This window comes from Brachyhypopomus gauderio, chromosome 16 (genome assembly GCF_052324685.1).
Source record: "Brachyhypopomus gauderio isolate BG-103 chromosome 16, BGAUD_0.2, whole genome shotgun sequence".
NCBI classification, from domain to species: domain Eukaryota; kingdom Metazoa; phylum Chordata; class Actinopteri; order Gymnotiformes; family Hypopomidae; genus Brachyhypopomus; species Brachyhypopomus gauderio.
In genome coordinates, this window is record NC_135226.1 from 15,468,848 (window position 1) to 15,491,064 (window position 22,217).

At 44.9% G+C, this 22,217-nt stretch overlaps 1 protein-coding gene across 1 annotated transcript in view; it reads right to left on the reverse strand.

The window, feature by feature from the left end:
• Positions 1 to 19,431, reverse strand: part of bcas3 (BCAS3 microtubule associated cell migration factor) — a 107,050-nt gene extending 87,619 nt beyond the window's left edge. Inside the window, 7 exon segments of the mRNA XM_076977348.1 lie at positions 7,169 to 7,241; positions 9,810 to 9,891; positions 13,669 to 13,775; positions 17,143 to 17,218; positions 17,645 to 17,699; positions 18,268 to 18,356; positions 19,304 to 19,431. Of these exon segments, the coding sequence (XP_076833463.1) occupies positions 7,169 to 7,241; positions 9,810 to 9,891; positions 13,669 to 13,775; positions 17,143 to 17,218; positions 17,645 to 17,699; positions 18,268 to 18,338 (464 nt within the window). The 5' untranslated portion in view covers positions 18,339 to 18,356; positions 19,304 to 19,431.
• Positions 19,432 to 22,217: the final 2,786 nt, after the last annotated feature.

A 22,217-nucleotide genomic window follows, 5' to 3' on the forward strand; every position in this document is an offset into this window, starting at 1 on the left:
GCACCGGCCAGCACTCAGGAACAGCACGGAGCCGCCGGCCCTTGTCCCAACACTCTGTTACAACTTCGCTGCGGAAAGAGCCGTAAGAACACACGGCTCGGCCCAGGCGGTACGGGGCAGACCGACCAAACCGTGGGTGTGTTTGTGCGGTCACACAGGCCGGCGTGTGTGCTCGTATACTCCGTTTTACTCTCTTTATGGGGAACAAATGACCCAACGATAATTTTAAAGCACAGAACTGTTGCATTGATTTCACTGGAAAGGATTGTTTCAAATACATAAAAGGCCACTTTTACTTCTGGTAATTACCGAGGCAACCCTAGGTTTTAGGAAAGCCCTAGACTTCAACTGAAGATTCCCAGTAAGGCAGTAATAGCATACATGTGTACACATTTCAACAAGACTTTTATAGTGTGTTAAATGTATAGTGGTGTCTGAAAAAGTTTTGTGCTCCATTTTGCTCTGTCTGACGAGTAGGCTGAAGGAGATGAGGCATTATCATTACAGCCCAAAACACTCTAGGTTCACATACTGAGATTAATAGAGGCATTTAACTTCTCCAACTTGTCTTATAGCCACTATTCATTGATTTCAGCATTATATGGGTCAGATCAATCCAATTTAAAGCTTTTTAGAGCCAATTTGACACAAATGATATGCTTCCAGATTGATTAATGGGTCAGTGATAGCCATGAAAAAAAAAATCATCATATTGGTCACTTCAATTACCTTTTTGTATAATAACTGATGGCCTGGTTCTAATGGACGCAACGCACGGTCATCCATAATAGAATTTCCTCTCACTGAAAATCTAGAGCTCGATTTGAGAGCGATCGTAAATTTCAATTATCTTTATAAAATCATATCAGACCTTCAGTGCCACACACATGTAGGTGATATTGAGCACCAATATAATGGCCTATATAAACGTCTATGACTTTCGTGATTTTATCAATGTCAAGTAGATGTTTTCTTCAAAAAAAAAGGGACGGTTTATAGATGCGTTCCATTAGATGAAGAGCTTGGAAAAAGGGTATCCATTCTTTTCTCCAAACATCTATTTGGTCTTCAAATCAATGTTGACATTATTTCTACAAGCAGCTAAAGTGTGAGGATAATAGTGTTTAGTGGGCTACGCCATGTGCGTGATGACCTAACAATGAAATCACAGCTGTGAAATTCTACCTTCTCCACTGAGGGTGGATGAATTATACAATCTCCTAATATGGATTTATACAATCCAAAATCACTTGGTTAATTATATGGTACAATCTCACAAAACGACCCGGGAGCACACCTGCAAAATCCATCTCCCATTCCAGATGACAGAACACGACTTGTGCTGGAATACCAGATGGGAAACGTCACCATTTAACTGAACATTAACATTTTTACTACTAAGGTTTTGCCTTATATTTAGCAACACGTTGGTTTACAGCAGTTATTATGGAAGATGCAGACCGTTTCTGCTCTTGGCCAATGACATAAACTCCCTGACATCTGTCATTGTAGTTCACACAACTGTATGTGGTCACCGATCTCCAATTGGACCTCTGTTAGGGTCAAGTTTCATTAACCTGAGTGGAACGGCCAGGAGGAAAACCACTTCATAGCATGTATGAAACACAGGGAAGGCCTGGAAATTGTGGTCCAGCACAAAGCAAAATAAATAAATAAAACACATAAATTAGAAATGTCATCCCATCTTGGTAGTTTATGAACTCTCTGAAGGAGAACAATCACATGAATGACATGACATGCTAGATGAAGTTTAAGGGGACAATAATCTGCCCCACTGCTCAACATCATAATGAATCACAACAGAACACCTACTTTAACAGAAAGAGAAAAAAAAGACCTAAACAAATGAATATTTGGGTTTATTTGTTTATTTTAAATGTACAATCTTCCTTATTTTGTGCATATTTTGTGGAATTGTCCTTCTTTTCTTTTGAGTACATTTTAAAGTTTCATTATTGTGTTTTAGATGCGAGATAATCGTTTAAAAAGGTGTGGCAAACCAAGAAAAGAATCGTGAAAAGGGTATCGTCACTGATCTTCAGGCCTAAGAAGTCCCTCGGGCCCACCTTACACCGACTGATAAAAGCTACTTCCATGTTAACGCAATGTAAAAACACAGATGAAAACAATTACTCTATTTTTGCAAGCAACAAGTAAGGTGGGTGGTAACAGAGACATTTCCTAAAACGAAAAAGGGAGGGAAAAAAAAAAAGAAGAATCTTGTCAGATTTTCAGAGCGCTTTCACTACCTCTGCCTCTTTCGAGCTGAGCCCCAACACACAACAAGCATTACCCACATCACAAGCATCTTGGGGCCTGAGGGGGCCCTTTGATTCCAGCACGCCGCGGGCATTAGCGGGAAAGTAATTAGGGTAAAAAGTTCAGCCGCAGCTCCATGTCTGCCAGAAATACATTTCCTCTCTTTTCACTGGGCTCTGCCATGGATTCACATATTAGAAACACATTGGTGGGAGTATCCTATTGCTGAGACTATAGAGGCTTAGCACTAGTGCTCCAAGTGTTTAATTACTCTAGGTCCACTTATTTCTCTCACCGTCTTCATTCTAGGGGTTGTCATCTTGAGTCAGTGTTTGACAACCAGCTTTCTACATTTTGAAGGTGCAAATGTTTAGAAAGGAAAGCCTTGGAAGAAAGAAAGCGAACAGTAATTTCGCATCATTCACCTCAGCGATCAGATTGACAAATCACATAAAAGCAAATCGTGATGAGCTAAATCTCATCCAACAAGGAAGGATCCTGATTTAACACCTCCACGTATCAAGTGCAAGTCTAAGGATAACACTGAGAGTATCTACACAAACACCAAGAGTTAAAAAATGACAACCTCCATTAGCACTGTCCTTACGATCACAAGTGCTACAACGTAACTTGTGTGCGTAACCTTCTCGGCAATTAATCGGAAAGATAAGAAAAGCTATACTCATGGAAAAATGCTCTCAGACAAGGGCCCTTAAAAAGAAAGGCCCACTTCAAAGGCCCGTGCATTCCCATCCTGGGAGACCCTGAGTTATGTGGCTGTCGTGTCTGCTGGAAGCGGCCGGCGGTGAGGATCTGACGGGCGCCGCGCACCTGGTCCCGACTTTCCAAATAACTTCGACTTGTGGAGGATCTCTCGCGGGAAGGAAACGTGCTTATCTTAGGGCCAGTTGTAAAAGAGAAAGGATTGTGCCTGCCATATCTATCAGTGGGTCGTAGCAGCGGACCTTATCTCAAATTACCTTCAAACTTGGAGCGAGAGGTGTGTTCAAGAGGACAAACGTCCAAAAGTGCACCCAGAAAAGGAAAACGGGAGTTAGATGAAAGAGAAGAGGACGGTGCACCATCTCATCTTTCTGGAGGGTATCATTTCCTGCTTCTCATTTAAGAAATCTTTTGTTTTTGTGTATCGATCATGTCAAAACTGAGTGGGGTGGCCAAAGGTAAATGGCTTTTAGTGAACATGGCTGTGGAGGGTCTGAAATATTTACACCATGAAAACAAGCAAAATCTTCACAAGACACTGCCAACCACCATCAAAGTATGAGTTGTATGTCAAAACAGCAAGGGGAAGAACACATGGAAATTAGGAAGAAAAACTGAAAAAACCCCTATCCCGATTGTGGGAACACACACTCACTCCTACCACAATTAAACTGAAGACAATGTTCAGTTTTGTGTGGTGGCAAAGGGACAAAAGAGCTTTTGAGGACAAAAACAGAAGATATAATCTGTGCTTTTGCACACCCATTCTCAGACAACTGGTAACCTGTGGGTTTGATCACAGCCTGCAGTGAGAACACAGCTCTGGGTGTGATGGAGAGAGGACGACTGTCTTACGGGGCTTAAAAGCATCGCTTCTCCAATCCCCTTAATCCACTCTCTCTCAAACACTCAGATTTAGCGTTTAATACACTTTATAAAAGATACCTTGCATTTAAAACTGTGATGAAAATGCAAAGAAAAGCACAGCTTAATATCACAATAGGCTTTAGCTAAGTCCCTTTAAAAATACACGTTGCAGCAATGCTGGGATTTCCCCCTTCTAGCTATTGTGTAATTAATAACTGAGCATTAGGCACTAGCAGGACTTTAAATGCATACTGCATTGTGAAAGGACAATTACAGCTACCCCGAGACACTCTCCTGATCCCTGTGATCACAGCCGGCTTTGTGTGGTCCTCCACGTGCTGTGGGCCATCTGAAAACGAGAGGTTGCTGGGCTGAGCCTTCGGCTCAAGGCTGTCCCTCAGAAGACAGATAGTGGGTGAAGTGCTGGAGCAATGCCAGCGTAGCAGATCCAGGTACTGGGTGGCCCGTGACGGAGAGGGCCCGGACCCCAGGCCTGAGAGGAGGGGAGCAGCAGCGAAAGCCCCACGCGCCCCCTGCCTCCGTAACAAGCCCAGCCATAATATCCGCAATGACAGAGGACTGCATTAGTGGAAAACCGTGCCCACATCCTCTCTCCAGAGATCTGGAAAGTTGAGAGGAAAGAAGCAGGGGGGGCACCGTTTTCTGCCTGCCCAACGACTTCATTTCTCCACGTCCAAAAACAAAAGCGGGCTTTCTGAATGCTGAACTTTTAGCCCCGTGTGCCTTCTGCGATGCTTACAAACAGTTAAAAGTCCCGTTTCAATCGGCGCTCGTGGCATGAAGATCGCTCTGTCCAAAACCCCAGACTCTTCAGTGCTCTCTGCACTCGTATTAAAATACAGGAAAGTCAAAGGAAAAGTAGCCACAATGACACCAAAATCCATCTTCCCCTATCCAGAGATATAAGGGACTCTAGTGGGGACGGACCGACAGAAGAACGTCTTGATGCTTTGATTCTCTCTTGGCACTGGTGCACAGCTTCTAGAGTACAATATGCATTTTGCCATGAGGAAAATCACAAGATCCATACATTGTTTGGCCTTAATGCATAATCCTTTCCATTGATAAAATTATGTTGAGTGTGCTTGGCTGGAATTCCACCGCAAAGGATCCAGCACACATGCTCTTTCCCTTTACTGGTTTTCCTTTAATTTGCAAATCTTGTAATCTAAGCTTAAAGCTGACTGAACCAGCTTCTAAACCAGCAGTGCTATTTCGGCCAACTCTCCAATGTGTTTTCCATTTAAGTGTCAAGACCAGCATCCCCTCTCGTGGTTGACAAAAGCTGTTATTTTAAAATGATTATATACTAAAAATTGTGAGGATTTCAGTAAGTTTATGGAGATTTCCTTTGAGAAGTGATTCCACACAGCAATTTTTAAAGGTTAAAATATATGATAAAATAAAATTAATAAATAAAAACTAAAAACTAGGATTAGAACTGGTAGAACTATTTACAAAACACTTCCAGGGGAGTGCGGGGGGGGGGGGGGGGGGGGGGGGGTGCTGCCATGTTGCTCAGCTGGAGAGAGAGGACTCAGCTCTTTAGTGAGAGGCATGTTTTCACCATTACACCAAACGTCAGCACAGGACAAGGCCGAAACCCTGAGAGCCCGTCTCAGGGCAGACACGGAACGTTTGGCAGCGTGAGTGCATATCGAGCACTGGAGCCTGTAAACCGCCATGACGGTGGTCTCCATCAAAGAGGGCTGAGGACAGACTTCCTAACTCTACTTCCCGAGGAGGAAATATCGAGTTAAGGTCGGCCTCGGCGGGAACAGGAACGTGTCAGGAAAGGTGGCTGTAGTGGTGCTAGTGAGGCAACCTGCACATCCAGGAGTTACTGGTACAGAGGCAGACAGGGCCACGTGGAGCCACTCTGTTAGGTTTGGCTGCCTCTCTATGGCTCCTCTACACACACACACACACACACACACACACACACACACACACACACACACACACACACACACACACACACATAGAAGACATCCTTTATACTGCTTGCTATATAAAGCAAGAAGTCTTAGAAAGTGCTTAAGAATTGTCCCTCATAATGTCTATGTCCCTCGTAATGTCTACGTCACGAGGAATTAAAGCCTCCACGTATGCTCTCTTCATTTTGAAGAGGTCGTAAACTGGACACAGGACATCGCGTTAGCGTGTGCGCTTCGCCTCACGTAGCGCAAGTTTAAAATGCCTCAGCTCGAGTTCCACGTTCCACGTGTCAGTTAAGTTCAGGAAGGCATCAAGAAAAAGTTTCAAATTGAACGTGTCTTGAAGAATAAATGAAGTCAATGATTACTGTTTGGCATAAGAACAGCCTTCACGTTATCAAAATAAATGAGGGTCAATTTCAATGATTAGCTACAATTATATATTAGAACACCAATAATCTATAATACTGCACATAAGTCAGAAACCACTATCCATTTAATTTACAGTTCAATCGATTTTATTCCACAGACAATAGGTACACATTCTTTATTTTCCAGTGTCTGGATAAAAAAAAAAAACACAAGGCACATATTTTACATGAAATTCCATAAATGTCACCTACATTAAGTTTAATATTAATATTAATATAATTAATAATATAATATAATTTTATTATATAATATATATATAATTATATATATTATATTATATAATATAATATAATTAATTAATTTAATATTTAATATTAGTTTTTAGTTTGTGAAACCTTCTTTTCATACCATACTGCCACTTCTACCCTTCCATCTTTCCAGTGTTAAAACCAGAGTCGTAGCTGTGTCCTCCAAACACAAGTTCATTTACACCGTCATCCTTCAGAGGTCATTACCCATAATGACCTTAACTGCCATGCAAATGTCTCATGTGCATGAATAGATATTTCAAAACACATCAAAAAGGAAAAAACGTTAATAAAGTAAATAATGTATTTTTCCTTACAACACAGAAGGAAAGGTGTTCTGTGACTTTTGTACACTATTATAATAGCTAGTTCCCATCAATAATGAAGAACTTACAGAATATTTTGTCTTTTTTATTTTCGAGTGCAAGGAAAACTGCAGAGAGCTTCTATTTTTAGTGAGCTAGATCTCAATCCAGTGACCCCGCCACTGTATGGCTCTACTGTCTGTGTGAATGACTGTGTGCGTGTGTGTGTGTGTGTGTGTGTGTGTGTCAGACTGTCCTCAGCAGGGCTTACAGGAATAAAGACATCAGCGGCGTGTCACATGTGAGAAGGGGGCGCCAGATGAGGGAGGAAGTGATGTCATAGTTGTGCACTCACCCTGAGGAGCCCGTGCTCTTGCACACACTGAGGAGGGGCCGCTTCTCTGCAAAGCTGTCAGTCTTGAGGGGACCTGCAGCCAGAGGGGGGGGGGGGACAACGGGACATTAACCGCTGACCCGCACAAAGAGTGCCATTCATCAGCCATATGCATGCGAGGTGTCCTGTCAGTCAGCCAGAGCCACCCACGGCCCTGGAAAACGGCTACCGCAACAGGATCCGTGTTGATTGCATTACAACAGAAGCTCTTTAATCAAATTAGGGTCGCACACTTTCCAAGGAAAGAAAAATAAAGCAAATGATTCTTTCCCGTCAACCTACAGACTCGTCCTAAATGATGTCAGTGACATATTCACGGGCATCAAATGAAACCGAAATGCCAGTGTGCAAGACATTAAGCACATGCTGAAAGGCCACTGGATGTGCAGTGTGTTAGCGCAGCGTGTTAGCGCCAGTCCTCTCTTCCCACTGGCTCCAAGAAGAGCCCCTTCAAAGCTGTGGGAAGGGGCTTTTTGTCAGGCTGGTTTTCATTTCGGGTGCGCACTGAAACTTCAGCAGGGTGGAAGGGCTAGTGGGTATTTTCGGGACGGAGAAAACATGTTTCTCTGTGTTTACAGATCACATATTTACCTAATTCTCCTGACTCTAAAGTGAGGAGGAACGCGACCAGTCAGGACCAGATTGAAGATGATGTTAGCTTTTGTAAGGCTGTAATTTGGGAGGCCGCGCTGCGACCGTAATCATCTGCAGGAGAGTCTCTGCTCTCGCCGGCATGGCGTGTGAGCGCAAATGTGCAGCTCTGGGGCCTGCAGGGCTTGAGGAGGACATCTCCTCTGTCTTCACTTCCCCATCATCAAACACCGCGGCCACTCACAATATCTAATCATAATACAAATATGATGGACCCCAAAGACATCAGCTGCCTTCTATTTGAATGTCACAGTTAAAACAAACACACACACACACACACACACACAAAACTTTCCAGTTGTGTCTCAACTTTGAAAACAACGAATTTGGACTTGACCTAAGCAAATATTTATCTATAAAAGTGTCCTCCTAATATGCTAACATGGTATTTATGAACAGGGCAAAACTAGACAAGTATATGCAACTCGCTTCCAACAAGAATAACAATGCAGGGTAATAGATAAAATAAATCACAAACTTCTGGTTACGGTTGAAGCCTGCCAATAGGCTATTGGGGATAAACAGCACCTAAAATGTAAAACATTCGTAAAAAAAGGTGAGAAAAAAAAAGAAAGAATTGTGGTTTGTTCCTTCTGAGAAAGCGGAACTTCCTCCGTTATTCTGGGAAAGACCTTGCCTTATTAAAATTGACACCTATTTTCAGGACTTTCCAAATCCGCCCACCCAGGCTCCGACTTGAAACAATTCCTCTTTTTAAAGCCCACTACAGTACAACACTGTTTGTACCATACAGATTTCAATCAGTTTCCCCATTAGAACAATTCGTTTTATTTTGTAGCGAATCACCCTGCTCATGTGTTGGCTATCTGCTGCTTCTTATTACTGCTAGCGGCTTTCATCCACTTCCAGCTTGGGTTGAAAGCCGCCATTGTGCATTGTTGGGCTCTGTCGAACGACCGGAACACAAAATCGAGACACAAATGTCACACTACAAGTGCCACTCAGTGGCGTTCTTGTGGCTGAACTGTACCTTGTCATCTACAAATAGCACAGAGTGTATCTATGACAACATGTTCGCTGTTAAACAACCAGCCAAGCATGTTGTCTAATAAAGCGGATCCAGGCACGAAAAAAAAAAAAAGCCTGAACATCGACGGAAACTGAGCAACAAACGAACGGCGGTTTAACCCGCGTCCCCAGAGTAGCGCTCGCACCAAACTGGGTTATTAGTGCGCTGGGATTCAGTGACATGGAGCGCGCTCTAGTCAAACTGGTCCCTTCCTTCCTTTAACAAATGGAGCGACCACAAGCACGACGGGCCAACGAGGGAGCGGCGATGAAAGAGGAGGAAACGTCTCAGAAGTCTGCAGCGCCTCTGTCAGAGCGCCGGTAATACTCCCAGTCTGGCAGCTGACAGCAGGCCAACGCTAATCTTAAAGGACGCATTTTAATATTAGGAGGGGGAGACCAGCACGGCTCCGGAGAGCTCTCAGCATTTAGGATGCAGAAGGTCTTTAACTTCAACAGAATATACAGAAGGCAGAAATAAAGGATCGAAATATGGTCTTCATAAATTGAGACTACACTTAAAGAACATATAACTACTGTATGTCGTACTCTCTGCAAGTCATTTGTAAAGCAAATGTATGCTTGTAGCTTATATTGCCTGCAGTATAATAAAAATTCAAAATGGTAACATATGTCACATGAAACAAATCAATGTTCATTTTAATGCAGGTACAGGTCTCACCATCAGAATACATTATATTTAATACAAAAACACATCCCAGAGTTTGATCTGTAATACTACTGCAGTACTACCTGTAATACTTTTACACACAAAGCACTTTTTCTTTTCTTGTTATGCGACCACATGTTGATTGAACACTGGCGACCAGGTTGAGTGTTGAGAGGTGTCGGGTCAGGAGTTAGAGGGCTCTAGGAGCTGCGTGGGGGGGGGGGGGGGGGGGCAGGGCTGACAGATACTCACCCAGATGGGGGGCGGAGAGGATGCGGGCAGCCCGAACGGGGCCGTGCCTCACAGAGAACAGCTCCTGGGCCTCACCGCTCAGCTGCACACAAAACACACACGCGCACACACACACTCAGTAGGAGATCTCACAGGGAGTTCCGTGGGGAGGAGCCAAGCCCTGTCAAGACATCTGTAGAGCGCATGTCTTTATTCATTTATTATAATAAGGTTTGCACTGATTATTTATTCATTATAATAAGGTTTGCAGATATAATGAATATATCACAGATACATCACCAGCAAAACCTTTAAATGTTATATTATACAAAGAAATTTGCATTTACTACGACTTAGTGCTACCGTTAGAGAAATACTCCATTTATACTGGTAATAACTAGCCACCTAACCCTACTCCCCCATTTAAGATTAACACATAAAGGTCTTCTAATGGAATCAGATGATGCATTGTTTGGTCTGCAGTGGTTGTGAAGTGGTTTGTTATGCGTTGATCTACAATGAGAACACAAACATTGGCATACACACACACATTGGACATCTTAGAAAAACCAAGAGAAGCCACAAAAAAAGACAAAAAACAGAGCCTGTAATCTGGGAATCTAAGATGAGAGAGAGAAAGAGAGAGAGAGAGAGAAAGAGAGAGAGAGAGAGAGAGAGAGAGAATGAGAGAGAATGACAATGGCACAAAGCCATTCAACTTCAGGAAACCTACTGCTACTGGTCTGATGGTTCTGATGGTTATGCCAGTGTGCTACTGGTCTGATGGTTCTGATGGTTATGCCAGTGTGCTACTGGTCTGATGGTTCTGATGGTTATGCCAGTGTGCTACTGTTCTGATGGTTACGCCAGTGTTCTACTGATCTGATGGTTCTGATGGTTGTGCCAGTGTGCTACTGGTCTGATGGTTACGCCAGTGTGCTACTGGTCTGATGGTTAAGCCAGTAGAGTAAATAAGTGAGGGTGAGAGGTCAAAGGTCAGTAGTGTTTGAAAAGAGAGATTTCTACACACTGTGATATGAATCATTAACTCCAACAGGGAGAAGTGTGCAGCAGATGAGAGGGCGGCAGGTTGAGCCGACAGCCAAGCTGCAAATCTTCACTCTCCCTCGCTACGTTACGGTACACCCAAGGGCTTCTTCACACTGCTGGGAAAACTGCACGTCTGCTGTACAACTGGTAGCACGGAAACCCACACCGTACGCAAACATATCAGTGCTAAACCTAAAGAAAAAGATATTTTTGTTGTTTTCTCATTTAGATTTTTTTACTGGCATAGCAGCACATGATATCAACATGATATCAACAAGAACTGAGGAAAGCCAACACTGGAGGAGGGTCACCAGGCATGATTGACAGCTCAGGATCCAATAGCCATTTTCCTTTTAGCCTCTTGTTACTAAAACCCTTTGTAATGCTTCTATTTCTGTGTGTGTGTGTGTGTATCATGAAGAAGGTGCATTATCACATTATTGGGCATAATCCATGTATTTTAATCTGATAATCCCACCAGAGAATGATCACTTCTGCACAATTAGTACCTTTGGCAGAGAGAAGGATCAGTCATGTTGTTATTAAAAGTGAGCAGAGTTTAACGTGTCATCTGAAACGTGGACGGCTGTCACGGTGTGAGCTGTGGAGAGTGCACGCAGCACACCAGGGTGAAAGAGCACACAACGAAGAGAGTGAGGCAGTTCACCAGGGTGAAAGAGCACAGAACGTAGAGAGTGAGGCAGTTCACCAGGCTGTAAGGTTTACACTAATGCACCTGTCATTCCCCATTACGCTGTTGGTGTCACAGAGTTGTGCGCGCAGCCCGTCAACAAGCCCACTGTCCAATTACTTTTGGTATGACAGCAATATGCAAAATGACTTCATTGTTGTGCACTTCCCCAATTTCACTTAAACAAGCTCAAAATTGATTGAATTCACAAGGATCACAAAGAGCTAAAATTTAGGTGGATGTGACATGCGAGTTCTAGAAAGACTATCCCCAAGAACCTCGCTTAATAGGGAAAGAAGACAAGGGCAGAGTAATATCAATATCAACCTGGAGAGGATGGCTGATAGCCTATCTCCTGTGCTGTGGTGCTCTGTAATAGAGATGAACCTGCCCAAAAGGAAACCATCTTAAAATAAATTAACTTAACACAGTTGTAATCTAGACCTTATGAACGCAATCAATATTAACTGCCAATATCTACTCAGGAGTATTAGTTGCGGACTTCGTTTGTGAAGGAGCGCTGGTGTGTACGAGCCCCAGCCAGAGCACAGAGGCCTCTGCAGTGAGTGAAGACGCACCAGAGTTGCATCAGAGCGCTGTGATAAACCCCAGAGATAAAACTCCACCACACACCACCCGCTGCACCTGCACCACCCGCTCCACCACACACCTCCCTGCTCCAACGCCCATCCTGCACACCCCGAGCAGGCTGCCGTCTTCCTCCGGCGACCAACACCTCCACAGTCGAGGATTTCTCTGGCAGGAGATGTTGATGTGAACACGGTGTTGTGTGAAGACGGGAGCGCACGCACAATCTTGCCGCCGCCCCCCCCCCCCCCCATTATGGAGGGTGGCGGGCTAAGCAGCTGTCACAAACACTTAACAGCCGCTCACGGCCAGAGTCTGGGTGGCGTTCCACACGCCGCCGTGCCGGTGAGTGACACAGCATGGAGACACAAAAAGAGAAGAAGCGTGAAACCAGAAAATGAAGATATGGGGACATACGGAGAGAACCAGAAGAGGACGATGCAAACGAAAAATGTCCAGTGAGCAATAGTCTGATGTCAGTGGTGACTACAGTATTGTACAGCAGTAACTGTCCTCATTTACTGTACCACTAAAATCCAGTACTGACTCAGAATAATACTGTGCCACTACTGTACAGTAACAGTTTGTTAGAAAAGTCTTGTGGGCAGTAATTCAGCTTAAACGTTTCTCTATGCCAAGGCCTTGGGTTTGACAGTACTGACACCAAGTGTTCAAAACATGAAACTGCCCAAGGTCCAAACTGTAAAGTACTACAATGGGGTGGAGGGCTCAGATGCCCTCACAGGCAGACAGAAACCATTACTGGTGAAATGACAGAGGAGGAGAGAAAGAAGAAACCCAGCTTGGTCAAAGGGGCAGAAGGGCAGACGGGTGGGGCGGGTAGGGGCAGACGGGTGGGGCGGTAGGGGCAGACGGGTGGGGCGGTAGGGGCAGACGGGTGGGGCGGTAGGGGCAGACCTGTGGGGCGGTAGGGGCAGACGGGTGGGGCGGTAGGGGCAGACGGGTGGGGCGGTAGGGGCAGACGGGCTGGGGCGGTAGGGGCAGACGGGTGGGGCGGTAGGGGCAGACGGGTGGGGCGGTAGGGGCCGACGGGTGGGGCGGTAGGGGCAGACGGGTGGGGCGGTAGGGGCAGACGGGTGGGGCGGTAGGGGCAGACGGGTGGGGCGGTAGGGGCAGACGGGTGGGGCGGTAGGGGCAGACGGGCTGGGGCGGTAGGGGCAGACGGGCAGAACCCACACAGACTGGTGAGCGGCGAGTCGGACAATAAAGGAGCAGGACGCAGGATCACGCTGGTGTTACTGTAGCCGTGTGCAACTGCTCCCAGTGCACCGTCCCCCTTATCCTCTCCCTGTCCTCTGTGAAGCCAGGCCTCACAGCCCTCTAGCACCTCCTGCTGGCGCTCCAATGACACAACAGGCTACTTCTCAAGGACAATGACTGCATTATCATCTCCATACAGTTGATTATATTATAGAACTGTACTATAAAGTGGTGAAGCAACATCTTAAGATATTCTGGTATTTTACTTCTCTGTTAGTGTTATTGAACACATATTTAAACTACGAGGTCTGTCTGCCACTTTATACTCACTGATACGCTCCAGATCTGGAGTCCATCTGCGTAGCCAATCATCAGGCAGAGGGGCGGGTCAACACCGCTACCGTGCATCTCCAGAAGCTCTGGTGAACGGGCCACGTCTAGACAGACGCAGGAAGAGAGAGAACAGGTATTCAAAAACAAGCACACCACGCTTCCCACCACACCACAGACGCGTTGGTTAGAAAACCCCTCCTTCTGTACAGTGCAAGATGTTACACTACTTGTATCTGGAGGAAGGAAAAAAACATTGGCTGCTGTTTTAGTAGCAAAACACCCTAAAAGATGCAGCTTGTGGTCAGAGGTCTTTGCATAGAGGCGTTCCTAGGCAACTGCCTTGGGCCCCTCCCACTGCAGCCCACTGTAGGGGCCCCCTGACTAGCTAACTTAAGCCTGGTTTCTACTTTCGCGAGTGACCGTAGCGCGCGACTCCGCCCACGGTGGAAGCGTTTATACTTTCCGCGTGCAGTATTCTCCGAAACGATATGTGGTAGTATAAAGAAACACCCCTCAGAAACAGGGGAATGAACATTTACCTGACCAATTTTAATGTTGCTTTGTGTTTCAGGTTTAAATGTGCTGGAATTTAGGCTAAAGTACTTGAAAATGCTTGAAATTGTAACTACTTCGTTTCACAACAAATAGCTATCTGACTGAACTGTTCTCTTGTATTACGTTAACAAATACGAGCCTCTTGTCGCCGCTCGCGACGCGTCAAGTATAAACCAGGCTTTATTTCTCGCATATTAATGTTAATGGGCCCCCTAGCTAAATTCGCCTTGAGCCCCCAAATTGCTAAGTCCGCCACTGCTCGTGGTGCTCAACACGGACCTGCAGCATGAAAGTGAAGAAACAACAGAGGACACCTGTAGAACCATCACAGTGGTGCATAAACACAGGACACGTGCACTCCCTGCATTCTCCCTGCAAGAGGAGAATATATACTGTACTACAGTATATCTGTATACTACAGCACCTCCACAGATATCCGAACCACAAGTACAAGAGTACCACAAGGTTGCGTCCTCCCACCTCTCCTATTCAGTTTGTATACAAACGACTGCGTCTCCAAAGACCAGTCTGTAAAAATCCTGAAGATTGCAGATGACACCACCGTGATGGGTCTCATAAGCAACAGTGATGAGTCTGCCTACAGACATGAGGTTGATCAGCTGATCTCCTGGTGCAATAGTAACCACCTGCGGCTGAACAGAGGAAAGACGGTGGAGATGGAGATAGACTTCAGACACAACCCCCCCCCCCCCTCCTCCCCCACTGATTGTCAATGGCTCTGAGGTCTCCACGGTGGAGTCACTAAAGTTCCTGGGTACCACCATATCCAGAGACCTGAAGTGGGAGAGGAACACAGTGACCATTGCTGAGAAAGCTCAGCACAGAATCTACTTTCTGAGACAGCTGAAGAAATTCAACCTCCCGCAGAATCTGATGGTACAGTTCTACACAGCGATCATCGAAGCTGTACTGACTTCATCCATAACCATCTGGTTTGGCTCGTCCACCTCGCAGGAACGAACCAGACTCCAGCGCACAGTCAGAACAGCGGAGAAGATCATCGGTTGCAGCCTGCCATCACTTCAGGACATCTACCACAGCAGGGTCAATAGAAGGACAGGAAAAATAACTTCTGACCCCTCTCATCCTGGATATCACATCTTCCAACCACTTCCCTCTGGTAGAAGATTCAGGGCCATCAGAACCAGAACGCAAACAGCTTTTCCCCCAGAGCTGTAGCACTCGGCAAAAGAACCAGCCCCTCTGCACCTTAAACCCTTCATGCCACTTCCTACACTCACTTTCTTCTCCACCTACCTCAATGGACATGAATGACATTTCTGTCAAACAGCATTTGCGCAAGATATTGTACCACCCCTTGGCATTTTTACTGTAAAAACAACTGTACAACTGTTTATTACATATTTATACTGTACATATCCCTTGTATAGTCTGTGTGTTGTCTTGTCATCTAGTATGTTACATGTCTTACTTGTGAGCAAACACCAAGACAAATTCCTTGTATGTGCAACATACTTGGCGAAATAAAGTGATTCTGAAGAGCACTTCTAACACGTGCACTCCTAACGCACACTCCTAACGCACTTTTCTAACGCACACAAATAATGGAGGACACAATTATCAGCTGTACAAAGGGCTGGATTATTTGTCTTTTTGATTCATGTAGGATGGTACTCTGGTATTTTAAAATCACATAATGTGCTGTGTAGTGTATAAAATAAAATGTTCAGAGAGACCTAGATGACAAACATGATCTTAATAGAGCAGGACATTTTATGAACACAACTGTTCAAAGCACTCTGTATTTTTAAATAGCTGGCACACTGACAGAAGTGTAACTGAGGAAAACATAATGCAGTCACACATCCCCCTACTGAGAGATGAGCCGGAAGAACCCAGCTCAGTCGTGGCCATGACAGCCCAGCCTCAACAACAACGCATCACACACACACACACACACACACACACACACACACACACACACACACACACACACACACACACACACACACACACACACACACACAGAATTACCACCGTACCACAGCTACTCCTGTCTTTTACAACATTACCACTGCTAAGAAACAAGAATAACCACTCAAATGTTCAGAATACATTTGTGGAATTTTTCATTAGTGATTCTATATGATATTAATATATAGGTTTCGTGCAACTTAATGGGTCTCAAATAATGTTAAATGAAAGAAATGTAAAGTAGTAAAGTTTATTATTTATTCTGTGAGAAATGTAAGATATTCTACGGTCACGGTGAGCGAAGTAGAGAAAGCCGAGAGAGAAACATCACTTAATTACACACAGACACAGACGTACACATCATGACGTGCATATAAATACAAAGACCAACAACGGAGGAGAACACATGGGCTCAATCCAGAAAGGCATAATGAAGCAGTACACACTAGATTTCAGTGCAGTATGTTCTGCTCAACCGTTAAATCAGTACGTTCTTTCAGTAGGCGACTGGGCAGTATGCTATAACCTCGTACATACTACGCCCACCATTTTACCTGTCATATGACATGATGTCACACTACCACAGTTAAATGCTCCAGTTGAATCATGGGATAGGACAGTGTGCTGCAATCGCATACTTCAAAATGGCTCCCGATTCAGTAAGCCATCCGGGTACTTTTCGCTTACTGTTTAATGCATACTATGTATTCGGGCATACTACATACTAATGCTTTGGCGTACTGTATAGGAGGGAAATACGGCATTTTGGACGGAGCCATGCAGGTATATATACAGACGTTAATGAGGGGAAAGATGTGAGACAGTTGAAACACACTAACATAGAGAAAGCTAACAAGGGACATGGCACAATAACTCCCACTTAACACAGTTACACCTAACTGGGGTGCCAGATGTACATGGTCACGTGAGGAAAGTGTGCTGAACGAGTGACAAACGTACCATTGATGTCCGCTCTCTCAAACCGTACCCAAATAATCTTTTCTTTCTCGTCCGTTGGAGGCGTTCCAGTGTATGCCTTTCAAAAGAAAACACAATAATCACTAAAACACAGTAATACAAGAAAATAAGATATGTTCAACAACATGTTTCACATGCCCTTTTAATAAAACTTTAAATTAGCTATAACAATATCCATCATACATTCAATGTTATCCATCATCTGACATTTCAGAGTCCTCTCCACTGAAGGAAATGCATGTTCTGTATTATCTGTATTATGTGTATCTGTATTATGCACCTACCTAACTAAAGTGAAAAGACAACTTGTAGTTGTAATAATTTACAACTGCAAAATATAAACCAGTAATTATTTATTATTAAAATAAATATATCATCACAATATAAACCAATCGTGTATGTGCATCAAAACAAACCACTTCAATATTCAATTAAGATCACATAACATGGTTATTAACATAGTAACATGAGAAACGGAACAAACCTGAGGAACCACGTCTTGCAAAAAAGTCACTACACTTTCCATGTAAGACTGCTCCCTGGAAAACAGTATGAACAATATGAATTACAAATTATAATGTTTAAAAAAAAACCCAGTCAATTTAAGTAGCCACAGATTCTACTTTCAGTCAGTATACTTAAATACTGTATAAGGATTATAAAGTCGTTTAGGTATATAGTTTGTGCATGGAAATAAGCAATAAATACTGAACAAAGAGGTTTTTTGGCATTCTGACTAAAACTAGTAAAGAATGTGTGTGTGATGAAAGCAGATGAAAAAATTAGCCACGTACATCGTTCATCAAATGCCTAATTATATTATATATATATATACACTGCCCATTATATATATTCATATATGCTTTGTTAGCTCATCAACAAACATCACAGACCTCTGGACTGTGTGCTGGACATATATGTGCGCCAATAACTGCACTCAGTGAAATACACTGATCATCAGATTATGTTTATTGATCCCAACTGATGTTAGGTGCACAAGCGTACAAGGAAACCAGCATTGTGACAGAGATGTTTAATGAAGTATCCCACACCGGCCGACTGCAGACAGACGTGAACAAACTGACTAATGAGGATCTGTGTCCTTACGTGGCAGCCTGGGCTCGAACCACCACCCCTCCAGCACAGCGACTCGGTCTGCGCGGGGAGTCGGTTGCCATTGTCAACCAGTCGGTTTCCTGAAGGAAGATGATGGAGTGATGAAGATGATTTGAGATGATGGGTTTGGATCAGTGCCCACCGATGCACACTACAATCAGCATACTGGACGAGGTGTTGGGACAGGACAGGGTTGAGTCTGACTTTGTGCGTTAGCTTTCAACAAAAACAACTGATAAAAGACAGTCGTGTTGCATAACAACTGGTACAAACTCAAATGTCTGTCTAATAACCCACTTTTACTAGCATGAACTGGTTTAAAAGTATTAATAATGAGAGGTGAGCCACACAATAAAGATAATGCTGGGAAAATAAGAGTCAGTAAGGGTTAGCCCTAATTTCACTTTAGTATCTAGTAAAGGGGCCCCATTGCTTTTGATACAAGCCATTGTGAGTACTGACTTTCACACCAGCCTACACACGTCACAAATGTGTTCACCACAAAGGTAAACATAAACAAAAAAACATAAACAAAAAAGGTAAACACAAACAACACGCTAGTCAGCCAAGCTAACTCGGCCCCATCACTTCCCCCTCTGTTAGCCAAACAGCTAGCTGGCTAGTTATTACATATTGATGTACTTAGCTAGCCCAAGCTAAGCTAACTTAGGCTAACACTCCCACACACACTCGGTGACCGTCAACGCAAAAAAACGCGTAATGACACTCGAGGACGCGCGTGCGACGGCGCGTGCGATGTGGTTGCTAAGATGTGGTTGCTAAGCAGCCCGCTGTCTGAACCACCGCCGTTAGCTTAGCTCAGCTAGCCAGTGTTGTGTACACAGCTAGCTGGCTGGCTAATTAGCCAACTATGGTCACTCTTGAGGTATACGCATTACTTCAAACAGGCAGCTGGAAACTGGTCGAATAATGACAGCGACTTCAAACGGTGTGTGTAAACTCAGTGATGATACATGTGCAAAAAAACACCCACGAATGTTAGTTTCGGCGACATTTTAATACCTACCCGGGACTCTAACTAAACCGTCTTCCCAAAACGCCACAGAAACACCGTGTAGCTAACGGAGGAGCGGAGACAACAAATACAGCTAGCAACCAATAGGGGCGTCCGACACCTGTCCACAGACCAATCGGGTCGTGGCGAAGGCGGGCTTTTCTGTACTTTAGGGCCAATCAGGGAAAGGAAGAGCTGCGCCGTTTCATTGGTCACTTTGACGGGGGGGGGGGAATGGGGACATGTCGCGCAGTTGACGTAGCAGTCACTTATTTGACAGCAGCAAATAAACACACATACACTACTCACACAAAGGGGTATTTTGGTTATGTGTTAGGGAGATTTATGGAAAACGTGAAAAGTTCACTCTACAGTGATGTTATATCATGAATGTGGGGCATTTCAGAAGTATGCAACCCTTGTTAGAGAACAAGTTGTACATAAAGTACTGATACATTGAACATTTGGACGTGTGCATTGAAAAGCTTTGAGAACATCACATTACGTTCACCTGTAAAGGTTAGAGTGCATTATAGGTTCATTCTGAAACCTCACCCGAAAGCCCTAACTGTTTGTGAGGAGTGCGTGTCCGGATATTATGTTTGGGTGTTACAAAAGAGTGTTGTAGCTCAAGGCATTTTCTGTGTGTGCTCATGTGTAACGTGTATTTATTTTACTGTGTTTATTTGATCCATTCTTCTATAATTAGACTTCAGTAGCCTCAAGCATCACTGCAGACTAATCAGTGATTATTATATGGAATTTTTCATACAACAACAATAATGACTGTTCTCCGACTCTCCCAGGTTGTGTCCTTTGGGCAACGGTGCCCTCTTGCCTTGTGAGACAGTAGTGTTGTCCTTAGTGAGAGTGCATGGTGTGGGGCGTGGCAGCAGGACAGAGGGGAGGTGATAGTTATGAACTCCCTGAGATGATGCCGTGCTGCACTAAGTCTGTCTCTGTGCTGTCTATAAGTCTGTCTCTCTCTGTCTCTTTGTCCATGACATCGAAGATGTTGGCATAATGAGGTAATAGGACACACATCTGCTGTTTCTGTTTCTGTTGTCGTGCCAACCTCCCCTTTACCTGCTCCTGCAATTCTCCGTTCATCCACCAATCACCTCAGACCCTCCTCCTCAGACCCTCCCCCCCAGACCCTCCACCTCAACCAGAAGCAACTTGCTCTCATATGCATTATGCAGATGGTCTTGAGACTTCACTTCCCAGTCATCAGGTGCACAGTTTTCAGTGTGAGGGAGTCTGCCTAATTGCAGCAGTGTCACTGTTAAGCCAGTGTTGATGAGGACAGTGAGCTGTTTTCTCCACCCAAAGTCTGCTGCGGTAGCCAATCTTCCGAGCTGGGGTGTTGAAGCCGAGGGTTGTTTTTTTCTGGAGCCTGGCCGCCCCTTGCTGGGCAACCCCACTCCAGTTTCCCACGGGCGTGGGTTTGTGTCATTGGCTGGCGTGGTACACCTCCGCCCACTACGCCAGCGCACCTGTAGCTCCACTAACACTCACTCAGGAGCCACTTGGCACTTCCTCTCCTGCTCAGGCTCCTCCGCCATGTTGCACTGCTCCTCTCCACAGTACCTTCATGAGTTCTGCGGATGGGTCCACTCATCTCCGTGCCAGAAGCTGCTTGGATGCGGGCTGGTGGCCGAGCTCCACGTGCCTCCGGCAGCAGTCCGTTCAGAAAGTCTTCCAGTGCTAACTCTTCCTTCACAGCTTTCTCCATCACCAGGAATGCCTGCCGATCCATGGGACTGTCCCTGTAGTCTCTCTGGGAGGAGCCACTATACCAACACCAACGGCGCCTGCTAGAAATGCTCCAGGGGGCAGCGGTCAACACCGCGGGGGTCACCATGCTGCCCCTGACAGCAGAGATGCAAGAACCTGTAGCCCCCTCACCTGTAGCCCCCCCATCCAGCCACCATGCTGGGTGAGCAGGAGTAGGAGCTGAGCTGTGTGGAGCGCTTCTCCCACGCTCCCTCACCGCAGCATGGTGGGAGGACACACACTGTCTCCCTCTCATCAGGCACAAAATGAGCGTTTAAGTTCACCATTTAGTTCTCCAAGTACTACTGCCTGCTGGTGTGCAGTTTTACATTTGGTTGTGTTGAGACTGTAGGAGGGAAAGTATTTTTGTTGGGGACTCTTGTGTCGGTGTCTGTTGGTGAATAGAGTGTCAGGAAGAAAATCGGCATGTTTGTTTTGCTAATGAGACACAAGCAAGACCAATTGTAGTTGTTGTTGTTGTTGTTGCTTCTGCTGCTACTGTTGCTGTGTTTCGTGTGTTTCCTATCAAAGAATGTGATTAAACCTGTTGTAAAACCTAAAGTGAGATTGTTCTTGACACATGGCCACACAGAGCATTTATATTATCTTCACACGCAAGCAAATTCATATATCTCTCCATACCTGAAATGATCAGATTACCAGTCAGTTCAGAACATGTACCCTGACATCACTTTACCCAGACAACCAATCACAGTTCCCCCATGACCCAGTGTGTTTACTGATACGGTGTCTTTCTTCTGTTAGGCCTGGTGATAGCAGGGTCTCTGTAGGGATCAATGCTTCTATGGTAACACACAGCCAAACTTAAATACACAGCCAAACAAAGAACTAAACTAGACACATGTGGGATCAGTGACGATGGGCAGAATTACAAATGAGAAGGTGAACAAACACACGACAACACAAACACATGGAAACCAAAACAAAAGCACATGGAATATCAACACAAGGAAATGACAGACAGAGGAGGGGCTAAACAGAACATGACAACAAGACTGACAGATGGGGGCGGAGCTAAACATGACAAGTGGGCGAGGAGTGGCTTTATCTCACAGACGGATGGGGATGATAAACTCAGAGAATAACAGGGAGGCATGGTGGTGTGGTGGTTAGCACTGTCGCCTCACAG